The sequence below is a fragment of the Solanum dulcamara genome, chromosome 11, assembly GCF_947179165.1.
Source record: "Solanum dulcamara chromosome 11, daSolDulc1.2, whole genome shotgun sequence".
Classification (NCBI taxonomy): Eukaryota; Viridiplantae; Streptophyta; class Magnoliopsida; order Solanales; family Solanaceae; genus Solanum; species Solanum dulcamara.
Window position 1 is genome coordinate 41,645,427 of NC_077247.1, and position 23,779 is coordinate 41,669,205.

At 35.5% G+C, this 23,779-nt stretch overlaps 3 protein-coding genes across 4 annotated transcripts; 2 read left to right on the plus strand and 1 right to left on the minus strand.

The window, feature by feature from the left end:
- Window positions 1-460: 460 nt before the first annotated feature.
- Window positions 461-4,282, plus strand: LOC129874357 (transcription and mRNA export factor ENY2). The gene is made up of 5 exons (XM_055949630.1): window positions 461-636; window positions 740-827; window positions 915-1,009; window positions 3,379-3,455; window positions 3,803-4,282. Coding segments are annotated over exons 1-5 (336 nt in total). The 5' UTR covers window positions 461-634; the 3' UTR covers window positions 3,877-4,282.
- Window positions 4,283-4,892: 610 nt separating this feature from the next.
- On the minus strand, window positions 4,893-11,791 carry LOC129874056 (B2 protein-like). 2 transcript variants are annotated; one of them, XM_055949279.1, is made up of 6 exons: window positions 11,705-11,791; window positions 10,150-10,745; window positions 9,436-9,536; window positions 5,603-5,686; window positions 5,402-5,512; window positions 4,893-5,298 (listed from the first exon to the last, which is right to left on the minus strand). In XM_055949279.1, the coding sequence occupies exons 2-6, from the start codon at window positions 10,706-10,708 to the stop codon at window positions 5,257-5,259; spliced, it is 897 nt and encodes a 298-aa protein (XP_055805254.1). In that variant the 5' UTR covers window positions 10,709-10,745; window positions 11,705-11,791; the 3' UTR covers window positions 4,893-5,256. The 2 variants fall into 2 exon arrangements, with proteins under 2 accessions (XP_055805254.1, XP_055805253.1); XM_055949278.1 differs by lacking the exon at window positions 11,705-11,791 and adding an exon at window positions 11,446-11,588.
- Window positions 11,792-17,678: 5,887 nt separating this feature from the next.
- Window positions 17,679-23,554, plus strand: LOC129873576 (mitochondrial import receptor subunit TOM20). Its single transcript, XM_055948697.1, has 6 exons — window positions 17,679-17,865; window positions 18,002-18,080; window positions 18,324-18,493; window positions 18,577-18,624; window positions 22,732-22,818; window positions 23,171-23,554. Exons 1-6 carry the CDS (start codon window positions 17,770-17,772, stop codon window positions 23,303-23,305), a joined length of 615 nt encoding a protein of 204 aa, XP_055804672.1. The 5' UTR covers window positions 17,679-17,769; the 3' UTR covers window positions 23,306-23,554.
- The last annotated feature ends 225 nt before the right edge of the window (window positions 23,555-23,779 follow it).

The window sequence follows — 23,779 nt, forward strand, 5'->3', positions numbered from 1 at the left end:
TAAGAGATACAGACGCTGAAACTAAAGAAAAACCCTTATTGAAAGAGAGAGACACGCTGAAGAAAAACCCTTATTGAAAGAGAGAGATAAAGCCTTTTTCTTTTCAAATAAAAAGGGGTATAATGTCTTTAATGAAAGTATTGTTACTGATTGTTAAAAATGATAATAAAATAAAAGTATATTTAAAAATGGTAAATATTTTTTAAAACACATAATTTTACTTAATAAAAACTTATCCAATAAAATTTCAATATCTACCCGAATGTATAAGTTTATTTCGCTGCATTTTCTTCAATTTTAAAGGTTATATAATTTTAAAATTTTCATGTCATCATTAATAATTAAAAGAGATTACAATTACACAAATATTATAAAATATTTAAAATTTTAATTTCTTTGATTTGGGACATAATAAAAGGCGGTGAAAGAAAAAAAAATCCTTATGAAAAGGCAAAAACGAACAGCGTCGACATCTTTTCTGTCTACTCGCAGGTTTATTTGTTTTTATTTAGAAAAGGAGGAAATCGATAGAAGTTGGAAGTTTCTAGACGCAGCTTAATTGGCGGTAGGGCTGGAAGATACAAGCGCGAATCCCTAATCTAAGATTGTTCGATTTTCTTAGCTGAACAAAAATATGTAAAATTTCTACTTCTCTAAACTTACCGTTTTAGTATTATTGATGTGTTAAAAATCATAATTTTCGTTTAATAGTTTTGGTGTTGTGAATTGTAATGATTAGGAGGCATTCGGTAAATCGTCCACCAACACCTGATACACGGGATGATCAAGAAAAGGAGCCTACCCTTAAAGAAATTATCAATATTAAGGTCAATTTTTAGTGCCTTTCAAGAATGTTGTTTTTGATTTGTTGTGTGATTTTTTTTTTTAATATTTGATGAATTGCTTCTTTTTAGTTGATTGAGAGTGGGGAAAAAGAAAGATTGATGGAACTTTTGAGGGAAAGGCTTGTTGAGTCTGGGTGGAAGGATGAAATGAAAGCTCTTTGTAGGTGAGTCTAACTCTCTCTGTGACCTTGTTTCAAACACTTGGAAGGATGAATTGTTGTTAGCTACTTCTTCATATATGTGTTTTGATCTGTTTCTCATCAATTAAGTCCCAATGGGAAGTCAAATCACTTTTCTTGTTTTGATAGCAAGTGAAAAATAAATGCGTATTTGACAATCTTGTTCTGTTTATTTTTCTGGGAAGTGAAATGCTATTGTGTGTACATCCCTGCTTTGTATTGTACAGGTGCATGTGGTTCAATTCTCACCAGGCCTTTTCATTCCCCTTCCCTCATTCCAAACCTTCCCCACCCCTAAAATAAAGGGGAAAGATTCTTAATGGAGTACGACGAGAAAGGAAGGTAATTCAAGTCTTTCACACTACTTGAACAATGGAACCACTTACGAGTAGGGTGTTCCAAGTTCCAACTGCTGCTTAACTCTAATAATTGATTGCTTTCCTCCTTACACACACTGATATTAGTGTCTTTTCTTTCCCATGAAAAGACAAGAAAATATTTTGTCTTAGACACACCAACCATCTGCACAGCCTCCCTCCTTCTTCCCAAACAAAAAGGAGGAAAAAAGAACCTTTTTTTCCTATAACTGTGGTGTCCGGTCTAGCTTGTGTATACCTTGATTTATTCTACGGGGTACCTCTCACCATCACAATTGTTCACCAAGGCTAGATAGATGTGAAGAAATCACCTAGTATTTTCATTCTCAAAAGAGAAAAAAAACCACCTAGTGTTTTTGTCTTTTTTGGAAATTGAACATGAGATTTCATGGTTCTCAACCCAGTCCACGCCCTTGAGTGCAAAAGAACCTTTTTCCCAAATTTTGACCCTAATTCTACTTAATCAGTGTTGACACCCTTCCCCAACTAGTTCTAATTCAACTAGTGAAAGGTAAGGAAAGGAAGAAACTCTATTATCCTGATTCTGAAATCCAATTGTCAAAACCTCTCTAATTAGATCGCTGCCCCCCTGATTATTTTATAAGTAATAAACTTCTGTTGTGTAGTTCCAGATCCCCGACAAAAAATGTCACAAGATGGATTTTCATTCAAAAAGACACGGATTAAAAAAGATAATCAAATTGGAAAGATGTCCAATTGACCTCCAACCTTGAGGTTGTGGGTTCGAGTCACCTTAAAGGAGCAAAAAGGATGGGAGCTCCTAGGGAGGAGTTAAAAAAAAGGTTTTTTTAGAGGTAGGAGTTCGAGAGGGAAACTAGAAGATGACTAGAAAGGATAGAGATGGACTTTCTTAAAAAATAAAAATTAAAGAACTTTCTCAATAAAGGAAGGGATAGAGATAGAAGGGGAATGAGGGGCTAAAGCAAGGAAGGGAATTGAGGATATGAAGCATCACAAAAGAGGATGTATGGAGGAGGAGGAGAAGAAGGGGTAAGGGAGCCTGGAAGGAATGGTTAACAGGTAGTCAAAGGGACAATTGAGGGATGCGGATCTGCTGGAAAAAAATCACAGAATTGGTTAGGCAATCTATCAAAGTAGGATGGGGGGAGGGTTGGAGGAATAGTTATGGGATATGATTGGGGAGAGGCAGTCTTGTGGTATAAAGTGGGGAAACAAAGAGGAGGAAGAAAACATACAAAATAGGGGTAGTGGAAATGTGATTTGTTTGATTTGTAACAAATATTTTATTCTATTGGAAGAAAGGGAAAAAGTGTTACTTCTTTCCCAAATTAACTACTTAAAGCTCGCATCGATGGTGAACTTGTGTATTTTGATCATATGCTTTTATTAAATTATGTGGTATTTTGTGGCCAAAACCTTATTGTTTAGTAATACTCTATTTTTTCTTTGAAATTTGAAAAATTTGTTAGCTATCAATTTTGATTTGGTGATTACAGCCAACTTAGGGGCGCTTTACTGTGGCAGAACTTGAGTTGTATATGAGGAGGAAGGTAGATCAGTTCAGTAGTGAAAGGTTATTTAGTTGGACGATTTAAGAGAAGGAAGGTATTTAAAAATACAGGGTAGGCAAAATGTCATAAGAACAAACAACTCTCGTTCTAGTTATTCTTGTGCTACAAGTTCTCTTTGTTTTTTATTGTTCTGTATCATAGTTAAGGTCCTAATTATAAGAAGGTTTGGTGGGGCTATGTTGGAGAGCAAATTTTGTTTAAGTGGTGAGGGTGACAACTATTTGTCTCCATCTTTCAGCTGTTAATATGCACTTGTTTCTGTCTCTGAGTGTACTTGAAAATAAATATTCCAAGTTATGAGCTTATTTCTTTCTCTTCTATGATCTTTGTATGCTGTTCGTTATTGTGTACATATAGCAACCAAATTTTCATTTTTGACGTGTAACCTTTGTCACATTCGTTCTCTATCAATACTTTCCATTAGGGAGTATATAAAGAAGAAAGGACGGAACAATATAACCATTGACGACCTTGTACATGTGATTACCCCAAAAGGCAGAGGTAAGGGCTTTGTCTTTACTTTCACTTTCTTTCAACACACACACACCCCCACGCACGCACGCGCGCGCACACACACACACACACCTGGAAGAGGAATGACTATATGTTTAAAAGCTATTCCTTCTGCTTTATCTTTTAACTTTTCTCAAGCAACAAAAGAGCATTGATGTTGACATCATACCATGTTTGGTTACAGCATTGGCAGATTAGATTTTCTGATCCTGTCTCTTATTCAGTTTCTGATTTTTAGATGTTTTAGAAATTGCTCTAGCATTTTCTGCATTTGATTATATGTGATTGGTGTTACCCTTGCTAAACTTCTCTGCTGCTTATTTGGAATATTGCAGCTTCAATTCCTGATCCGATCAAAGCTGAGCTGCTTCAGAGAATTCGTACATTTCTTGTTTCTCCCACTCTCTGATTCAACAGCTTCATGCATGAAGAGGGTAGCAATATAGGTGAAGATGTGGCATTATGTTTGACTCACTTCATCTTGGAACATCGCTTGTCTTGATTATGACCACGATGAGGGAACCAGGAGCCATATGAGAAGATGTGTTATTGGCTGTTTGCTTGTACCAAATTCTGTAGAACTGCATAAATTGCTACTTGGTGGTAATCTAGGTTGAGGGCTCAGGTTCAGAGTTTGACCACTGCATCACCCTCACCTTTTAGTGTCTAATTTACCTGTTTTCTGGTTGTCCCTGGTCTTTAAGAATGTGTAATTTGTATGGCATTAGCTGCACAGCAGAATCCCTGCTCCTTTTAAAACTTTCTTGATTTGTACTGGGAGCTTGTTAAGGCCAGTTGGATGTGTGTTCTCTCTAGCTTGGTTCTCCATCTTACTTGCTGCTGTGTTTTGCGTCTCCTCTTAAATACTTCCAACCCCCCCCCCCCCCCGACACGCCACAAGTGTTGAGGAATTTTAATATCTTGTAGTCCATATGTAGGTAACAGGCAATTGGTTAGACCGACTTGATGTGGTAAATTACTAGCGTCATCTCAATATATGTGGTGATGTTTGACTGAATTTGAAACTTGTGGTCTAAAGTATTTCATTGACATTTTACAAATCACTTCATTATAGGTAAAACGAGAAGTTTAAAGTGAAATTATTTATACATATAAAAATATACCTTTTTTTTTTTAAGCAACAAAAAGACAAGAAAATAGAAAATGAATAGCATAAAATGAAACATAAGGAATAATCTTTGAAATGGAATGCAATGCAGTCGATTCTTTCTTATGGTAAACGAGTTATATCCTGGCTTTCATCTTACTCAATCTATGGTTTATTATAAGGAACTGAAAGATAGTGTCTTTGCTATGATCTTACACCATCTGTGTGCTGTAATGAGCAAAAGATAAGTTCTAAAATAAGGTTCTTAGCTGGTGCAGTTTCACCATTTAATTTAATGCCCTTGTGCACCCAAGAAAAAGAGAAGAAATGAGAGTTTAATATTTGCACAAATTGGATAAAGCAGAGTTGCAAATTGCACTGCAGATATGAAAAAAGCCATCTAATCTTTCACCCCGATCATTACTTCTCTAGTTTATTGTAAGATCACAAGACTAAATTTGGGAAGCTTATATTCAAGCATCTCCAAAGAAAATCACACTTCATTGGCTAAATTAGCCAACCCTACTATTCAGAACCTCTCTCAGCCAGACTTTACACCAAAGCTTGTGCTTTGGAAATCTGTGGAGAACAACGTTTCTGATGCAGTGAAAAGCACTACCAAACTACAACATTCATGAGTTTATAATATACGTCAATCAATCCATGTCTTCACACTGATGCTTACGCACTGGCTTTTTCACAGAGATCTAGCAAGTCCAAAGTCTGCAAAACCAATCAGGAGGTCACTTGTTAGCGTTGCAAACACTCTACTCTAGCCATATTACTTGCATAAGGATCAAAACAACAAAATAAGTTCTCATCTTACCTCGGGCACAGAGAGCTCAAGACGGAATTTGGGTCCATCATAGTGATGCAAAACTGGTCTAAAAGCATCTTCCTCCAAAGGCTTACCAAGTTTCCTAACACGGATCCTCACCTAGATGTTAAGTACACAAAACTCATAAGTCATAAAGTATAATAAATCCTTGAAAAAACTATAGAGAAATAAGTGGCAACTCACGATTACCTGGGCAGGGAACCTTGACTCTCCTTTACACTTTTTATCTTCCCAAGCAGTTGGATCAATGTTAGAACCTCCAAAACTTGCTGCCTGCACAGAAAATAGTTAAAAGAGATCCTAGTGGAGATTCAACATGCTGCTGATGACGCATTGATATTCGGCAGTACATTTTTAGTTATATTTTGCCTAACTTTTTAATACTTCATACGTCGTTTGAGTATTATAGTGCATTGTGCTTAATATTCTGTTTTAATGTGTAGGAACAAAATTGTGTGGAAGCATGACGAAGATGAAGAAAATTGGACGAAAAGTGTTAAAGTTTTCTAAGGAAAGAAGAAAAAGAATAAAGAAATTACGAGGCCATATGATTTCTTAGTTTGGATAAAATTGATGTTGTAATGGTCATGCAAGCAAGCAAAAGAGTAACTAAATGCCCATGAAAGATATATCCATCAAGGCTGCTGACCAAGAATTCAACATGATGGAACCAAGCAAGGAAAGACTTTTAAGAGTACATTTGGACGAAAAAGCACAGGCTTCAGTAAATCACTCTTGGCACGACGTGCCAGGGTAATTTTCAGCCCAGTTTTGAACTCCGAATTTTTTTAAGGTTATTTTCATCCAGGATTATTTCTACACACTGTATAAGCAGGGTAAACACGATGTTAACAAAGTTTTTGGAGGTGCACAGGACCTACAGACGGTGAAAGCAAGATTCTTCTTAGGGCGTTTTTCTTTCTCTCTTTATTTCTTGCACTTCATTATTTCTTCGAAAGACTTTGTGCTTGCTACCATGAATTTATGTAGCTAAGCTTTATTTCTAGGGTTTTGGTGGAACCTTTTATTGTTTGAATTATTGATGTTATCTTTCTTTAATGAAACCTTGTTCCTTCCGTTTATTCAACTGTTTTGTGATTTTAATTAGTTGAAAAAGCTATCAACTAGTTGTGCATGTGGGTTTAGAATGCTTGAAAAAGATTTAAGACTTAGGTTGTGATGAATAACAATACTTTTAAGGCAGGATAGGGATTGAATGCTTTAACTTAAAGGTGCCAACAAGAGGAAAGTGAGGTCCTTATTGACATCATTAACCTGAGAAGGTAGTTTTAAGATGTTATCGCTACAGATTCAAAAGAACTTAGTGGTAAATTTAGTCTCGCGATCTACAGAAATTAACTAGACGTAATTTGAGGAAGACATATTAGTAGCTCAATGCAATAAATAGGGAAATCTTAGCTCTAGGTCTTTTTCTCTCTTTGAATTTATTCCATTACTCTAGCTTTATAGTTAATATTATTTACTCTTATTTTTCTTAGTTTATGCAACAACAATAACATACCCCGTGAAATCCCACAAGTGGGGTTTGGGGAGGATAGGATATACGCAGACCTTATCACTACCTCATGGAGATAGAGAAGTTGTTTCCGAAAGACCCTCGGCTCAAAAGTCACAGTCCCAAGTAAGAGCGAAAAACAATATATATAGCATATTGGCAAAAAACGAAAATCGATGCAAATTTTACAAGATAAGAACAATAATGATAGCAAAGTAATGTGGTATCAAAGGCAATAACAACACAACTATAAAGGCACGCCTAGACCTGCGATCACCCTAAATCAACACACGACAAGACACCATTCTATCCCTACTAGCCTTCTACCCTAATTTGCGACCTCCATTCCTTTCTATCTAAGGTCATGTCCTCGGTGATATAAAGTAGGGTCATATCTTGTCTAATCACCTCTCCCCAATACTTTTTTCGGTTTACCCTTTCCCCTCTGCATTACCCCCAAATCCAACCGTTCGCACCTCCTAACTGGGGCGTCTATACCCCTCCTCTGCACATGCCCAAACCATCTCAATCTCGCTTCTCTCATCTTTTCTGCCACGGAGGTCACTCCCACCTTCTCCCGAATAACCTCATTCCTAATCTTATCACTCCTAGTGTGTCCACACATCCATCTCAGCATCCTCATCTCTGCGACATTTATCTTCTGAACATGAGAGTTCTTTACTGGCCAGCACTCCACTCCATATAACAACGCCGGTCTAACTATCATTCTGTAGAACTTACCGTTAAGTTTAGGTGGTACTTTCTTATCACATAGGATTCCAGAGGCAAGCCTTCATTTCATCCACGCTGCCCCCAATGCGATGTGTGACATCATCGTCGATATCCCACTACTCTGGATGATGGAACCAAGATATTTATAACCTTAGGGGTCGTTTGGTTTGGATACAAGTTATGCTGGGATAAGTTATGTTGGGATAAGTTATGCTGAGATAACTTATAATGGAATTAGTTATGTTGAGAGTAGTTTTTATCGTTTGTTTGGTTTATCATATTCAAAGTTATATTCATTGCATAGTTTCTAAGAATAAGTTGTTTATTTACAAAAATACCCTCCATCTTATTTAACTTTTTTTTTTACGTTTTCTTTGCAAGCTGTAGTTATTCATTCCTAAAAATAAAATTTTCATCTTATTTAGCTTAAGTATTTTTATTTATGCATTTCCATGATTGTGTCACGTGTTTTTAAAATCAAACTTTCATCTTATTTAACTTAAAAATAAAACATTCATCTTATTTAGCTTTAAATAAAATTTCCATCTTATTTAACTTAAATATAAAACGTTCCTCTTATTTAGCTTAAAAATAAAACTTCCATCTTGTTTAGCTTAAAAATAAAACTTTCATTTTAAGTTTATTAAAGTAAAAGAAATTTTGTTATTAAAATTATCTACATTTTAAAGTTATCTACATTTTAATTGATGTATAAAATATAGTTTTTAAGTTAGTAATAAACTATTTAATTAAAAATATGTAATTTAGTAGTGGAGTGAACATTTTAAGAGAAATCAAAATATAAATAAACATAAGAATTAGACAAATAAATTCAACTTATAATATATTCATAAATAGAAATTGTATTTATAAAATATAATTTTTTAATAGAAAAATATCTTATCATAAAAACAACAATTAATTAAAGCTATGAATGTTATTATAAATGTATTTAAAAATTATATAAATATACATGAATGTAAAAGTGGTGTATAAAAGAGAGTTTAAAGGGGTATTTTTGTTATTTTACATTTTTATCCCAGGATAAGTTATCCTGAGATTAGTATTCCACCCCCAGGGAGGGATAACTTATCCCAGTACTAATTGTTAATCCTAGGATAAGTTATCCCAGCCTTTGCAACCAAACAAGGGATTAAAGGCCACTTAAAAATTATCCCGGAATTAATTCCTCTTATCCATCACACCAAACGACCCCTTAGAGAATTATTTGATAAATGAAGTACGGCATAACAAAGTATTTGATAAATAAAGTGCGTCTTATCCTTTTTAGGACTAGAGTTGGGCGTGATCACAGATTAACAAATAATCAAATTTGGATGATATCATACTTATTCTAACATCTCTTGTTTATTGCATTAAACAACTATAGCAGAAAAAATGGGCCCTTTACAGAAGCTACCTTAAAAAGGAAGTTAGTAATGCTCATCCTTCAGCAATTTATAGTACGATCTAATTTTGATAAGTATGACGGTAGTGAGTTGCTCAAGGCAAAAGAAGTAGAATTGTGAGCCCCTCACCAGTATAACTGCATGGCAATGGTTCAAACTACTTTTCCTCGGAAGATAATAAAGTCCCAACAATAAAATTAAGAGAAAAAAGAATAAATAGTTTCTCTGTTCTATGAAGAAAAATCTTATGATATTCAGAGCAACCATATGCATGTCTAAATATGCCTTTCGTTATAAGGATGTGAACAAGTATATGCTATCACGTTTTTGGAGCACACCAGAAAAAACAATATTGTTGGACATACCTCGAAGATACCATGCAACTGGTGAGTAGTGTAATTGTAGAGGAACAACGGTAACCCTGGTGTTATTGCCCTCACAGAATCTTTGTACCTTGGAGGTAGACCTGCAAAAGAGCGATTGTAGTTGAGACTTGAGAGGTGATAACAATGAATATATATAATTCCATCACCGCCTATTTATCAATGACTTCACCTTTCTCTATAGTTTGCTCTATTTGCAAAAATAGAACTATATAAGGTTCAAGGAATTATCAAGTTAGGAATCTCGTTTCTTTTCTGTCTCTCACAAACATTCAAACTCTGATCGGCCGCAAATAGTAAAAATGTCAAAGCATGTAAAATGCATAAAGACTGTCAAATCAACGTTCCAGGTATTATGAAGTTAGGATCTAAAAAAAAAACTTCCGCGCGAGTGATTCAAACTCTGATCAGACACCAATGGTAAAATTGCATAATTCATAAAGACTGACAAGTAAAGAAAATGGCATGAGTTCTCTTAGATTGCATCTAATCGACTTTTTCCGCATGTTTGCATATGGAATAAAGAATGTGGTGTTACATCTTTATTTCAGAAATGCTGTTGATCAAGCAGGTTCAACATGCACTTAAGACGTTTATAACCAACTATATACAAGCCATAAATTCCACACTCTCATTACGCCAAATAAACAAGTCCACTTAGTTGAAAGATAATTAAAAGATGATAGAAAAAATTACCAAACAGCTGACGCTTTAAGTCTTCCTGCATCGTATCATTGTTGCAAACAAATATATACCCACCAAGAACCTCATTCCTAGGCAGTGTCTCAGCAGCAGGCAAAGTCTTAAACCTTTTGTCAACAGCATTATTCCCATTGATGCTCTCAGTGTTGTTGTTATTGCTGTAGTTGCAAGGTTCATTCGCGTGGTTGCTAATGAACTTGCTAAATGACATATTTCCCAAGCTGTTGACATTGGGTTTCGGACAAACAGAATTAATGTTGTAAATGCCATTCCTGAAGGAGCTCTTGGTCGTATTCTCAGTTATCTTAGTATCAAAATTTAACATGTTGAAGTTTAGGTTTTCCCACTTGTTATCTTCCTGCAAACCAAGATAATCCCTGGACCTACTTTCAGCTGAGCCTTTCGAAAGGTCAAGATTATTCCTCCGCTCACCTTTGGACCTTATCTGCTCAGTCAATTTAATAGCAGCCGTAGTCCATGTATGATCTTCCGATACTTTTGATTGTCCACGAATCTCATCCCCGAATTGCCAATAGCTGTTCATACTCTCCATGTTGCAGAATCGGAACGTAGCTATACACCTCCAAAATCTACATGACGTATGTTTTAGCAGAACGAAAAATCAAACGAAAAGCAATAATAAATGAGTCCATAAAATTTCAGGCTATATTCTAAAAATCATAGCAAAAGGAGTTAAAATCAAGCACGGCATAGTATAAGATACTCCCTCCATCCCAATTTATACCGGTATACATTTTTTTGAGTTTGTCCCCAAAAAATGATGTACTTCCTCATTTAGAAACAATTTAACTTTAAACTACGCATTTTAAGAGTTATAGCCACACAAATGTCTATAGCTTATTTTAGATCACAAGTTCCAAATTTAGTCTTTCATAAATTCTGTGCTAGTCAAACACCGTCACATAAATAGTGACAGAACGAGAAACTTTGACTGAAAATACCACTTGAATTAAGAAGTTGGGAACAGTAAAGCTTGCTGAACATCACAAAATATGGCAAATAAAGTCAACGTACACCGCGCAAGCATCAAACGGGATTAAAGAGGAATCATAACAGAGAATACACAAACTTTAGGGTAATTGTGTTAATAACAGCTTTCTTTCTTAGGAGAAAACTGGAAAACCAAAAAAAATAATCAAGCCCATACATAGTCAGGCAAAAAAGTTGAAGCAGTATGGATCCAATGAATCACAGATAAGATCACCAAATTGGAAATGCAGCTTAGTTTAAACTAACACAGAAGCAACAGAGGCATAGCTAGAAAGTTACCTGGCCAAACCACTAATTTAGTCCAAATCAAGCGTTTGTATCAAGTAATACACTAAATATATACAAAACTAGAATACCGAACTCATAAATTTCAAATACTAGCTCCGCATCTTAAAGCATGTTATCGAAATTTGACTAGCAGATCAACAAAAAAATATATGTTTAGTGCACCGGACTTGCCCTTTTAATCATAATAACCCTAGCTTTTGAAATTCATAGCTAAAGCTTAAAAAGCTGCAAGCAAAAGAGAGAAATTCACCTTTTTCTCCAGAAGAGAAGCAAGAGCACTAGTTCCAGGTATTTTGAAAAAAAACTTTACACCTATTAATCTCAGCTGTCACGGAGGACACACTTATTTTATTAAATATTAAATGTTAGTAACTTTTTTTTATATAAAATATTTACATTCTCTGACATTAGATTTTCAAACTTTTATCATGGTAAATCCACGCGCTTTTCATGAAGTGGTAGTCAGTTTCAGTTTCTTGATGATGAGAGTAGTATGCACGTGTCATCAGTACGAGTGGATATGGCTTTGTAAGTATGGTCAAACATCGGTGTCGTGCTGGCCATTTTGAACAGAAGATGTGCTAATTTATAGGGGCTGTCGGTCGAATAAGAAACATGGGCCACCGATTCCGTACTTGATTTGGGCCCGTTAAGCACTTCCTGACCCGACTGCAAAATATCACTTTTTCATCCTGTGTAATTTAAATTGTGACATATATGTGTTTGTTTGGAAAGCCACTAAGTAATTAAAATTGATGTAATTATTGAATCTCTATACGCTTAATGTTGCGGGTCTGGTTGTGCACCCATATCACTGGGATCTTTCTTTTTCCTCTTATATATTTTTTTCAATAGGCTTCGCGGGTTTCTTAAATCTATTCCGTGTGAATAAATAATTCAAAATACCTCGATAACTTGTAGAACATGTTTGAGTCAAATAGCAATGATTCAAAACACTTTTTTTGCACTATGTTAAAAATTTAAGAACTCAATCGTATGAATATGTAAAATATAGGATTTTCAATCTTAGCAGAAAAGGAAAAGAAACTGATACTCAATTAGTCAATTTAAAGTTGGTAAATAGAATTTCATATTTGATCTCATAAATACATATAGAATTTGCAAGTTAGAGCAAATTGATACGGTTAGAAGAGTATATAAGTAAGACTTTTTTAAATAAATATTATGTATTAGAACTTTTATAGGATGGAATCTATAGTTCAATTTCAATACGAATTATCATTTTTTATAAATTTTTTAGTAAATTAGTCTGCGACTAATCTATGAATTTTATTTTCTTAAATTTTTACTAATGATTTTTTATAATTAATTTTTAAAAATATTGACAGATAAATAATAAATATTAGTTAATTTCAAGAATGTGGTAAATGCTAAAAGAAGTTGCTTATAGAAATATCTAAACGTCCTTATTTTAAAAAACAACGCTAACACCCTATTTATAGTAAGGGGCCTTTTCAATTGAATCTCCCACTTCATTTCGGACAGTCAAATAGAAAGACTCATTGTTATCTCTTCGTGCCTTCTTTGTTTTTCCTGTCAGATAGAAAGAAAATTCACCCCTACACACGAAATTCCACTCTCCTCTGTCTTACTCAAGTGAATTGGTTTTGAGAGCATTCCGCCAGTTTTTGGCGGCTTTCACTTTCAACCCGATTCACCGCTTACGTGCCCTTTACGCCTAGTCATTTCGTCCATCGATCGTAGCTAGTGATTGCCCGGATCGGTGTGTGATCACCAAAGGTGAAGTAACCCTTCATATGCTCTATTCGCCCATGCCGAATACCCCCGGTCGGTTCTGGAGGGTAAGGTCAGAAGCTGGTTTGGGAAATCGAGAGGCCTTCGCACTTGGACAGTACCAGACCCCTTGTGCCCTGGCCCTTGATCAGATAAAACTGTCTTTATGCTACTACTATCGTGATGTGAGCGGTTCAAATTGGTTGAATCTTTCTCAATCATCCTGGCCGTCGTTGGTGCATAACAGAGCTTTCCTACCGACGATCTTTTTCGGTGCATAAATGAGGTCTGAAAAGAGAGATATGTATAGACCATGTGAGTAGAGATGCAGCTCTGTGGACTGCTCGTCGGGCCTGATAGATGGTGGTATCATAATCACTTAGAGGAAAAAGAAGTGATCGAGCGATGACAACCAGGAGGTGGGGTTGGAAGTAACCATTCCTTGAAGAAAGCGTAATAGCTCACCGGTCTAGCAGTTTCTGACACAATGGAGCATCTTAGAGAAGATGAAATTGAGGATTTGTCATTGTCCCCTCTATCTATATCCAATATCAATGAGAATAGAAGCGAGTCGCTTCCGGCCTGTCACTTTTTGGTAGTCAAAGATAGAGTCAGGTTCCGAAGAAAGAGTAGATAGACGAAGACCAAACCGCATAAATACTACTAGAATAGAAAAAAAAAGATTCACAGGCAGTGAAGGAAACCAAGGGAGATTGCCCCTAACCACACTCTAGAAGATATACAGAAAACCCCGTTGATATGCGGGGCATATACTCGGATTGTTTGGTAACAACCGATATCTTTTGAGCATGTTCAACTTCCAAAATTCCTAGAGTCCTACGCTACGGCAGTATCAATAGCTTAGGTTGACCCTCTTAATGAAGATCGATTTGGCAAAGGAGAAGTAGATCCATTCAAGTCCAAAGCAATGTGGAAAGTCTCAATTCAATGCTGCGGTTGATGACCGGAGCAATAGTCAAAGGCATTGGAGGGAAGCCGCTTGGGAGGTGGGAGGAGGCATGATAGCGAAGATCAATCTATCTCAATCTACAAAAAGCTCAACAAAGCGTAGAGACTTCGTTTTAAGGTGGCATTGTCCATGGAGAACCCATCCCACCAAGCTACTATGGTATCTCTTACTACAGATCGTGCCTCTCTCCGAGATTCACTCACTTTCAGACATACTCAAATTTCAATTTGCTATCTAGGAAGGAAAAGGAAAGATAGAAAACCTGCGCTTACGTATACTCACTCTTTTTCTCTTCTGAATTACCTTAATACGAACGAACTGAGAGTCCGATGAACAGACGAACCAAGCGAGCTCAATGAAAAAAACTTCCTATCAAAGTTAAGGAGTCAACCGAGCATCTCAGCGGTAGGATTAAATATCCGGATCAAATCAGAGTTTACGCCGTCCGTCTTGAATAAATAGGAGGCATGGGCCACATGTCGCACATAAGCCGCTGGGGAGTAAGAAAAAGCTACCTGGAAACAAAAGGTGCACCTTGAATTGAACTCGACGAATTGCGGTTAAGAGTGAAAAGAGTTAACCTCTAGTCTCAAGGTGAACAAATATAGCAACTGACAAGGAGTAGCTGTATAGGTACCAATTAGGGTGTGCGAGTTCCCCCGCATAGGCTCAAGTGGCGAAGGCCTTTTCCTTCGCGCTTGATAAGCGTTTCGTTGTAGCCAAGCTTACTGCTAGCCTATCGGCTAGAGCCATGCTTCGAATGCGACTGCTCGTCGCTTCTAGCCGCCTTATTTTGTCACTCGAGATCCAAGTCAGCACCGGTAAAGATCTCTTGATTCCCGCGGCCGGACCGGCTTGGAAGCAAGCTACCTCTTGCCTATCTTACCCCCTTTCTTTAACTGGGTGAGCCTTCGCTTTTTGGAGGTTTTCCACTTCGTTCAGTTACACTAGAGCTTTATACAACTCTACCTTGGTGATTTAACTAGAAAGAATTCGATTCAGATGGAAGATACTAGTCTCATCGATTACTCAAAATTCAATTCATACATAGGAAAGGAAAGAGATTTATACTTATACTGATATCGAGCTGGAAGAGCACTGGATAGAGTCAGAGAAAGTTGGGTTGGGGTATAGAGCCGTAAGCGCGGGGGGGGGGGGGGTTACAGAGGACGTGCTTGTTCGTAGAAGGATATAAAAAAGTACTTATTTGTTGGGAACTTTCACTCCTCTATATTCGAAATATGCCTCTCTTAAACAAGCTTTAATTGTATAGTTAAAAAAATGTTTGTTAAAAAAATAAAATAATGTGACATGACATTCCATTAATAGAGAGAAATATATTTTGAGGAAAAGGGGAATAGCTTGATGATATTGTGGTCTTAAAAAGAAACATAAGTGATATTATAAAATAAATTCTGTGACATGAATGACTATCTAAGAAATTTACTTCGTAAATACATATAGAATTTGCAAAAGGTCGATGAAAGCCGTACTAAGAAAGGAAAATCAATATGATTTTAAAAAATCCTCCTTTTATAAGCTAATTTTTTTAAAACTAAGTTTAATTCAAAGTCCATTTCTATCCTGTTTTAAAATAAGAAATATTAATTAGAACACTCTTAAATTGCAACAATATTTAAATTGAGGTTGAATTTTGATTCATGTGGTCTGCATTTTCAGAACAATCCCATTGGTTGTCATGTGGGGAATGTTATACCATTCTGATTAAACCCAAGTTGTTTAAGCTAGGGGTACACTTGTTTAAGAATTTAATTAAATAGAAGAAACATTATTAGAGATCATGTTACTGTGACTTGGACCTCTTAATTTTTAAGTGTTTTCAAATGCATGTTCAATTGTGACAATTAATTGATCACGATTTTGCGAACTGCTTAATGTATATAATTTGGTTTGTACCATTGAGACAATTATTTAGTAAATAATTTTTTATTAATGCTTTTTACAATTTATAAGATTTTTAGATTACGATCTAAAGATTTCTCTGAACAAACTGAAAATCTAATGAAAAACATAAGATGATAATTTAGAAATCTGCAATTTATTACAAATATTAAATAATTATTAAATATTATATTTTTTAGAATCAAGTAATATAGGAGCAAATATTAAATTAGAACCTAACCTTATTCGAAAAAAAATGTTTTTTAATAAAGTGTACAGATAAAAGCACAGTAGGACGACTACTCTGTCCATCCCTTTAGTTAAGCTAGATATGATGAAATAGTTGCTCTTATTCTGACGAGTTTGAATTTCAAGCTACAAAGTTTCGATGTGAAATATCAATCATTATAGGAAAATGCACTAATTCAACTAGAGGACATACAAATTCAATTCAAAGTTATATCAGTTTTTACCACGACAAGGAAAATAAAATAAAATTGACTTTTTAGATTGTGAATTCAGCTAGGACCGAAAAAACAATCAACCAAGCTTAAGTTGGCTTCTTAAGTTTGTGCCTCTTCATGAGATTCACTCACTTTCAGACATACTCGAATTTCAATTCAATGTCTAGAAAGAAAAAGAAAATACAAAAATAATACTCCCTCCGTTTCTATTTTTTTATCAAATATTTTCTAATTTGATTTTCCTTTTTACTTGTCATTTTTGACAAATCAAGGAAGAATAATTTTTTTCTTCCTATTATACCCATATTGGTCGTTTGGTAGAGTGTATTAGTAAAATTAATGCATGCATTAATTAAGTGTATTAGTAGTACCTTGTTTGGTACACTTTTTCATGTTATGTATAACTAATACTTGCATTAGTTATACACTCTATTGTCTATTAAGGTGTATTATTAATACCATGGATTTCTAGGTATTAGTAATGCAAGGGGATTTAATGCATGCATTAACATGATTAAAGACCTAATTATCCCTCAAAATCATTTTTACATCTTTTTCACCATAATTATTGAGGATATTTTTGTAAATAAATATTTTTATGCAATGCATGTTGCTTTTAATACACTAAACCAAATAATGCATAAAAAATATTTTACCGTAATTGATGCAAATATAATTAATACAAGCATTACTAATACACTCTATTTAACATTATTTGTATACACTCTACCAAACAACCTATTAATTTATTAATATTGAGTTAATATCTTTGAAAAGTGTAGTAAGTAAATATATTTAAGACTTTATCAATTAATAGGGATAAAATGATAAACTCACTATATTAATCATGTTTTTTTAATAGGTGCTGTCACGTCAAAATTTGACACGTAAAAAGGACGGAGGGAGCATAAGTTTTAATAATTTAGACAAAATTTAAGTAGTAGCCTAAAAGAGACATTTCCTTAAATCATCCCCTAATTAGCAGTCCAAAATCGGCTATATATGGCACTTTCGCCCAACAGAATGGATTCCACTCTACTAAAAACCCATAAGTCAAGCCCACTATATTCTCTCACCCCGATGACGTGTCACAAGTGTAATAATAGTACAAGTTAAACTTGAAAGCATTTTAAAGACCGACTTTATTTTTGACAAAAACTAAGGGTAACTGGGAAAGAGGATTCAGCTAGAACCCTAAATAGATCGAATCGAAGCACCTCGGAAATGGAGATGCAAAGTGAATTCGATCGTCTCCTGTTCTTCGAACACGCTCGTAAGAGTGCTGAAACCACCTATGCTCAGAATCCCCTTGATGCTGATGTCCGTTTCTCCTCTTTCTCTTTACATATCATTTTGATTCCAGTTTGTTTGATGTGTTTTTGTTTAATTTGAAGTTAGATGCTTTATTGAATGAAGAAATGAGTGTATTGTTTCTGATATATGATGATAAATGCAGAATTTGACGAGATGGGGAGGTGCATTGTTGGAACTATCACAGTTTCAGCCTGTAGCCGAATCTAAACAGATGATTTCTGGTATTGAGTTGCTTGAATTTTTGAACTTGATTAAACAGTTTGTTAAAAAATTAGATTTTTAAGGGCAATTTCCTTTGGTTAATGAAATTTCTTAGTTGAGGAAATTGGGCGGCTCATTTAATGTAGCCGACAATGTCTTTTTTCAGCCAAAATAAAATAAAATGTGTTGTTTATGAATATTGATGCCTATTTCTATGTATATGTTGTTGTTTAATTTATGTGTTGGGGGAATTAACTCGGCAGATGCAACCTCAAAGTTGGAGGAGGCATTGACTGTTAACCCTGAAAAGCATGATGCGCTTTGGTGTTTGGGGAATGCGCATACATCTCATGCTTTTTTAACTCCGGATATAGATGAGGCTAAGGTTTACTTTGAAAAAGCAACTCAGTGCTTTCAGCAGGCATTTGATGCGGTATATCTTTCTCAACAGACAATCCCAATATATTTGTGCTTTACTGTTGCAGGTATCTTAGCTTTTTGTTACTCTGAATGCAGGATCCGTCAAATGAGCTTTACCGCAAATCTTTGGAAGTTACTGCTAAGGTGAATCTTTTGTTGTTGTTTTAGCTAAGTCTCTATATGTTTAATGCTTTGGATCTTTATGGTGTATTTAGGTATTCCAAATGAACGATATCAAGCTGCTACACGTGGTTGTTGCTGTTGCCATTTCCTTGCTTATTCCCATTTTTTGCACTCATTATTTTTCTCAAGTCCATTCCTACATGGTCCTCTGTGATTGGTGTATATTGATATTGTAGTATTTTTGTTTTGTATCTTTACTTGCCCCTTGCTCCTTCCTGTCCATATTATAGTATTTTTAGCTTTTACATTTAGTTCAAATAGATAGTTTTTAACATAATCAAGAAGGTATTAATAGTTCTTTTCCAAATTTACACATACTTAGATAATAGAATTTTTAAATAACCGAGAAACCATATTAAAGTAAGACTATTTAATTAAGAGTCATTTAGTGAAATACCATATATATGGAGTAAGTGATTTCTTAAAGGGGTGTGTCCAGAGTCCAGACTAAAAATATCATATATATGGAGCGGAGGGAGTATTGGATTACCAACAACAACATACCCTGTGTAATCCCACGAGTGGGTTCTGTATAGGGTAGAGTGTACGCAAACCTTACCTGTATCTTGGGAGGTAGAAAAGTTATTTTCGATAGACCTTCGACTTAAGGAAAAGCAATTCAAAGCAAATCGAAAAAGAAATGACGAAGTGGAGAAGCCATGACAAAATGCTACAGAAAACATGAAATTGCAGCCTGAAAAAAGAGCATTTACTACAACAAAATACTACGATAATTGAAGTACAAGAAACACGTAGCAACACAAATTGAAGGACAAGAAACTACAAGAGTAATACTATAACTAACTAGTATGTAAGGAAAAGCAAGGCGATGCTCAACTACCTACTAGCTTTCTACCCTAATCTGTGTCCTCCAAACCTCCGATCTAATGTCATGTCCTCAGTAAGTTGAAATTGTGTTACGTCTTGTCTAATCACCTTTTCCTAATACTTTTTCGGCTAAACCATTCATAGTCAACCCCTCACACCTTTTCACTGGGCATCCGCGTCTCTCCTTTTCACATGTACACACTATCTCTGCCTCGCCTACTGCATCTTATCCTCCACTGGGCCACTCCCACCTCGTCCCGAATATCGTCACTTCTAATCCTATCTCTCCGAGTATGCCCACACATACATCTCAACATCCCCATATGGTTCCCACATAATGCTATGCCGCAGCTATATTAATTCCTTCAAAAAGAACTGAGGGGTAGAAGCTTAGGAAAAGATCATTTATACATAAGTGTTCTTTAATCACTTGTCATTAACCAACCCTTGATGGATTAGCTTGAGTTCAACTCATTTTGACAATCTACTAACATGCTACTTGCCTAATCCAATAACTTCTGTGTCTGTTTAGGTAAGGTGATTAGAAGTCAAAGTTGCTAGCTTGAATATAGTACATGTTGATTGACTTGATGTACGCTCATAACTGATTGCTTTAGAACGTCTGTTCAGTTTTGGTTAGTTTAACATTAAGCTATAGTTAACCATTTTGTAGGTCTGTATGTCTGGTTGACGCAGCTGAAAGCAGTCATTTCATGTCTTTTCCATTATCTTAGAAATTGATATAAAGAAAACATCTTCTGGTAGAGGATGGATGGATTATCTCATAAAGTTGATTGCTTTACTGTAATGCCCAAAAGCACTTATTGTTGGACGGCCATTCAACTTTGATATTGAGTGAGATGATGAAGTGCAATTACTTTAAAAAATGAAAAATTAGGAAACTTCTCTCAAAATATGTGTTATTCCTCGTTACATGTGCTCATGCAGCGATACATATTATATCTGTGATGTTAGTATGTGCATCAATTTGCTTATCCTGAAGGGTTTTTTGACGTCCTCTTCGGTTTCCATTCCTTCTACATTACTAGGAATTCACAAAAGTAGCAACAGATAAGGAAAATAAAATTTAGGACCTCAAAATAAGGAAGGAAATTAAGAAAGAACTGGAATAAAATCTGAAGCAAAGATGCACCAATCACCACACTACCAAGTGACAGTATACTTCAGAATTTACCTATCCAGCATAAAAAAAGAGAATTTCAAATTTTGCAAATTCTTTTGCTACATCCATATTTATTCTAGGAAAAATTACAGCGCAATACCTTTGGGCCATCGAGTTTAGAAAATATGTACACAATGTATAGATAGTGTATACTTCAGCTATGTTTGGTAACTAAATACATATAACATACATTACATATACACAACATATACAGCCGAGTGTATATGTAGTGTATACTTCAGCTATGTTTGGTAACTAGATGGCCGAAGTGTACATCTACTTAAGTATCCCCTTAGTTTATTCTATTGCTATTCACAAAATTATGGGTGTGAGATTCCTCATAAGGTTTCGTCAGAGTATATTAGGGTAGCAGTCTGGTGTTTGGCTGGCTGGGTATTTCTTTGGTTTCTTTGGTGAAGAAGTGGATCTCACAAGGGTCTGGATATGATAAGAAAATGACTCTCGGGTCTATCTCAATCCCAAAAGCTTAGCTTAAGTGGTGAGGGTTGCCCAAGACAAATCAATCCTCCCACAATCGATGTGGGACTAAACAACCTCCACACGCCTAGGATTGGACATTTAGAATGTGGACAATATAACAAGTGGGCTCAACATCCGATAAACAAAGAAGTGGGATGGGCTTGTCTCTGATGCCATGATAAGAAAATGGACTCTGAGTCTAACTCAAGCCCAAAACGCAGCTCAATAGGTGAGGATTTCCCAAAATCATATAAAGAGACCTGATCAACCCTCCCACGGTCGATGTGGGACACAATTATAGCATTCAGCAGTTACTATATCAGAGATTTACTAAGGTTGCAAAGCAAAAGCTTTTACCTATCCTAGGAATATGTTCACGATAAATAAATTACGTGATGTTTTTCCATACTTCTTGCATTCAATTCTAGCTATTCTGCACCTCTAATTGACTTGAACGACTAATGGAGTATCCTTCCCTATTTTACTAAAAATGGAACAAAGTGATCTTGTTGTTCCTTGGTTGAAAATTTTCTTTATACAGATAATATTCGACAGTTATTGTATGAAAGATTTGTTAAGGTTTCAGAATTAAAGCTTTGTCCCCTCACCAGGCATCTTACTATGTTTATTATTGTAAGTTATATGGAAGGCATTATGGATCCGAGCGGAACAACATCATATTGATATGACATTGAAAATGCTACTTAATATAGATGTCATTTTAACATCCTTTTAATCTTTTGAACTTAATATAGATGCCATGTTAACATCCTTTTTATCTTTTGACTTTTGTTTGTGGTCTCTGTTGATGAATCCTCCTTGCCTTTCTCTCTCCTACTGGTATATTCCCCAAACATTTGGAAGACTGAATTGGAAAGCACAAGCCAAAGGCTGGTTGATGATGTTCCCAATGGCAAAGCAATCCTCTGAGGATGGGGGTTGCTATGCATATAAGATCATGTGAGCATAGAAATGTTGGTTTAGTATTAAGGTGAATGGATGTTGGTGTAAAGAAGTTTAATGTAGCTTTTATCGTCATATTCATTGGACATAGTAAATGTAGTAATATGACTATACTTTTTCTTAACTTTCTAATTGCTTGGCTTTTATTGAGCAAATGTGCGCTGGGATGTGATGGTATTTGCTACACATGATGTTTCATTTTTCGTTGTTTGCATATATCTACCCTAAACCTTGCACATTTTAGTTCCCCAAAGGATGGTGGTGGGTATTTGAGAACTCTGATTACATGAAGCTTTGTATACTCCCCTGAAGACTGGTTGGTTCCAACATTTTCTAGTCTGACCCTGTTTTCTTGTGAAAAGGGAAAAAAGTTACTGTTGAATTCTTATATCATGCTAAGTAATTTAATAATCCTTGATTATGTTGCATTTTGTCTTTTTGGTTATGAATGGTTGAGTGTCAGATTCTGCTGCTATGTCGAAGCAAAAAAGCTTGAGAAATGTCCTGATTGTTTTGTTTATTTTATTTTGTCAAATTTGGGGTACTTTTACTCATGAAATGTCTCGTTTTGATGGTTGGGAGTCTCGATTTATGTTCTTCTACATTATATTTAGGCTCCAGAATTGCACATGGAAATCCACAGACACGGTCCCATTCAACAAACTATGGCACCGGAACCTTCAACATCGACAAGCACAAAGGTATCTCTTTAGCCTTTAGTTCTCACCCCCCCCCCCCCACCAAATCTCTTCATAGGAGCAATATCTTATATTCTGTGTTGAGTATAATCCTACTGACTAATGTGTCTTGATTTTTTTCTTTTTAAATTGATGTTCAGAATAAGTCTAAAACATAGTCTAATTTTTTATCTTTGATTTTGTACACCTTTTAATCTTAACGTTACTTTACCCTCCCTGGTGAATAATTTGAAAGCTGAAAGTCCTCTGAGACTGGTATTGTAGCTCTATTAAAATCAGCTGGTTTCATCACATTAATTTAAATCTGTCAATATTGTTGCTGATTCACCATTATGTGTCTGTTCTTGCATTGAAGAGTTCAAAAAAGAAGAAGAGCAGTGATCTCAAGTATGACATTTTTGGATGGGTCATACTTGCTGTTGGTATCGTTGCATGGGTGGGATTCGCAAAATCTAATATGCCTCCACCGCCACCCCCGTCTCCACAATGAAAGCCATAATACAGCTTTACTGGTGAAGATACTTTATTAGAGTTTTTCCTTTGCATAAACAGGACGGTAGGCATTCATGCCTGTCATTTAGCTAGTTACTGAAACTTAAAAACTTTTTTTCTGGTGAAACTTTAAAGACTTTTTCTGGTGTAATAGATCAAATAAGACCGATTTTCTTTTTATCTCTCGATATTTCTTATGGAGTTCAGTTTTGACTTAATTCATTATAATTTTATGCAAATTAGTCTACATGTCTTCTTGATAATTGTGTATAGTTAGATGTCATCCCTGCAGCTGCTGCCATCAAAAACTTATTCTAAAATTATTGAGTGGCCAATGCCACTAGACCTAGCCTCTCTACCTTCTACCTTCTACCTTCATAAGATAAGGCTAAGATCTAAGTATGTCCTAACCTCTTCATATCCCACTTTAGGGTAATAAAATTAAACTAGGTATGTTGTTATTATTATTGTC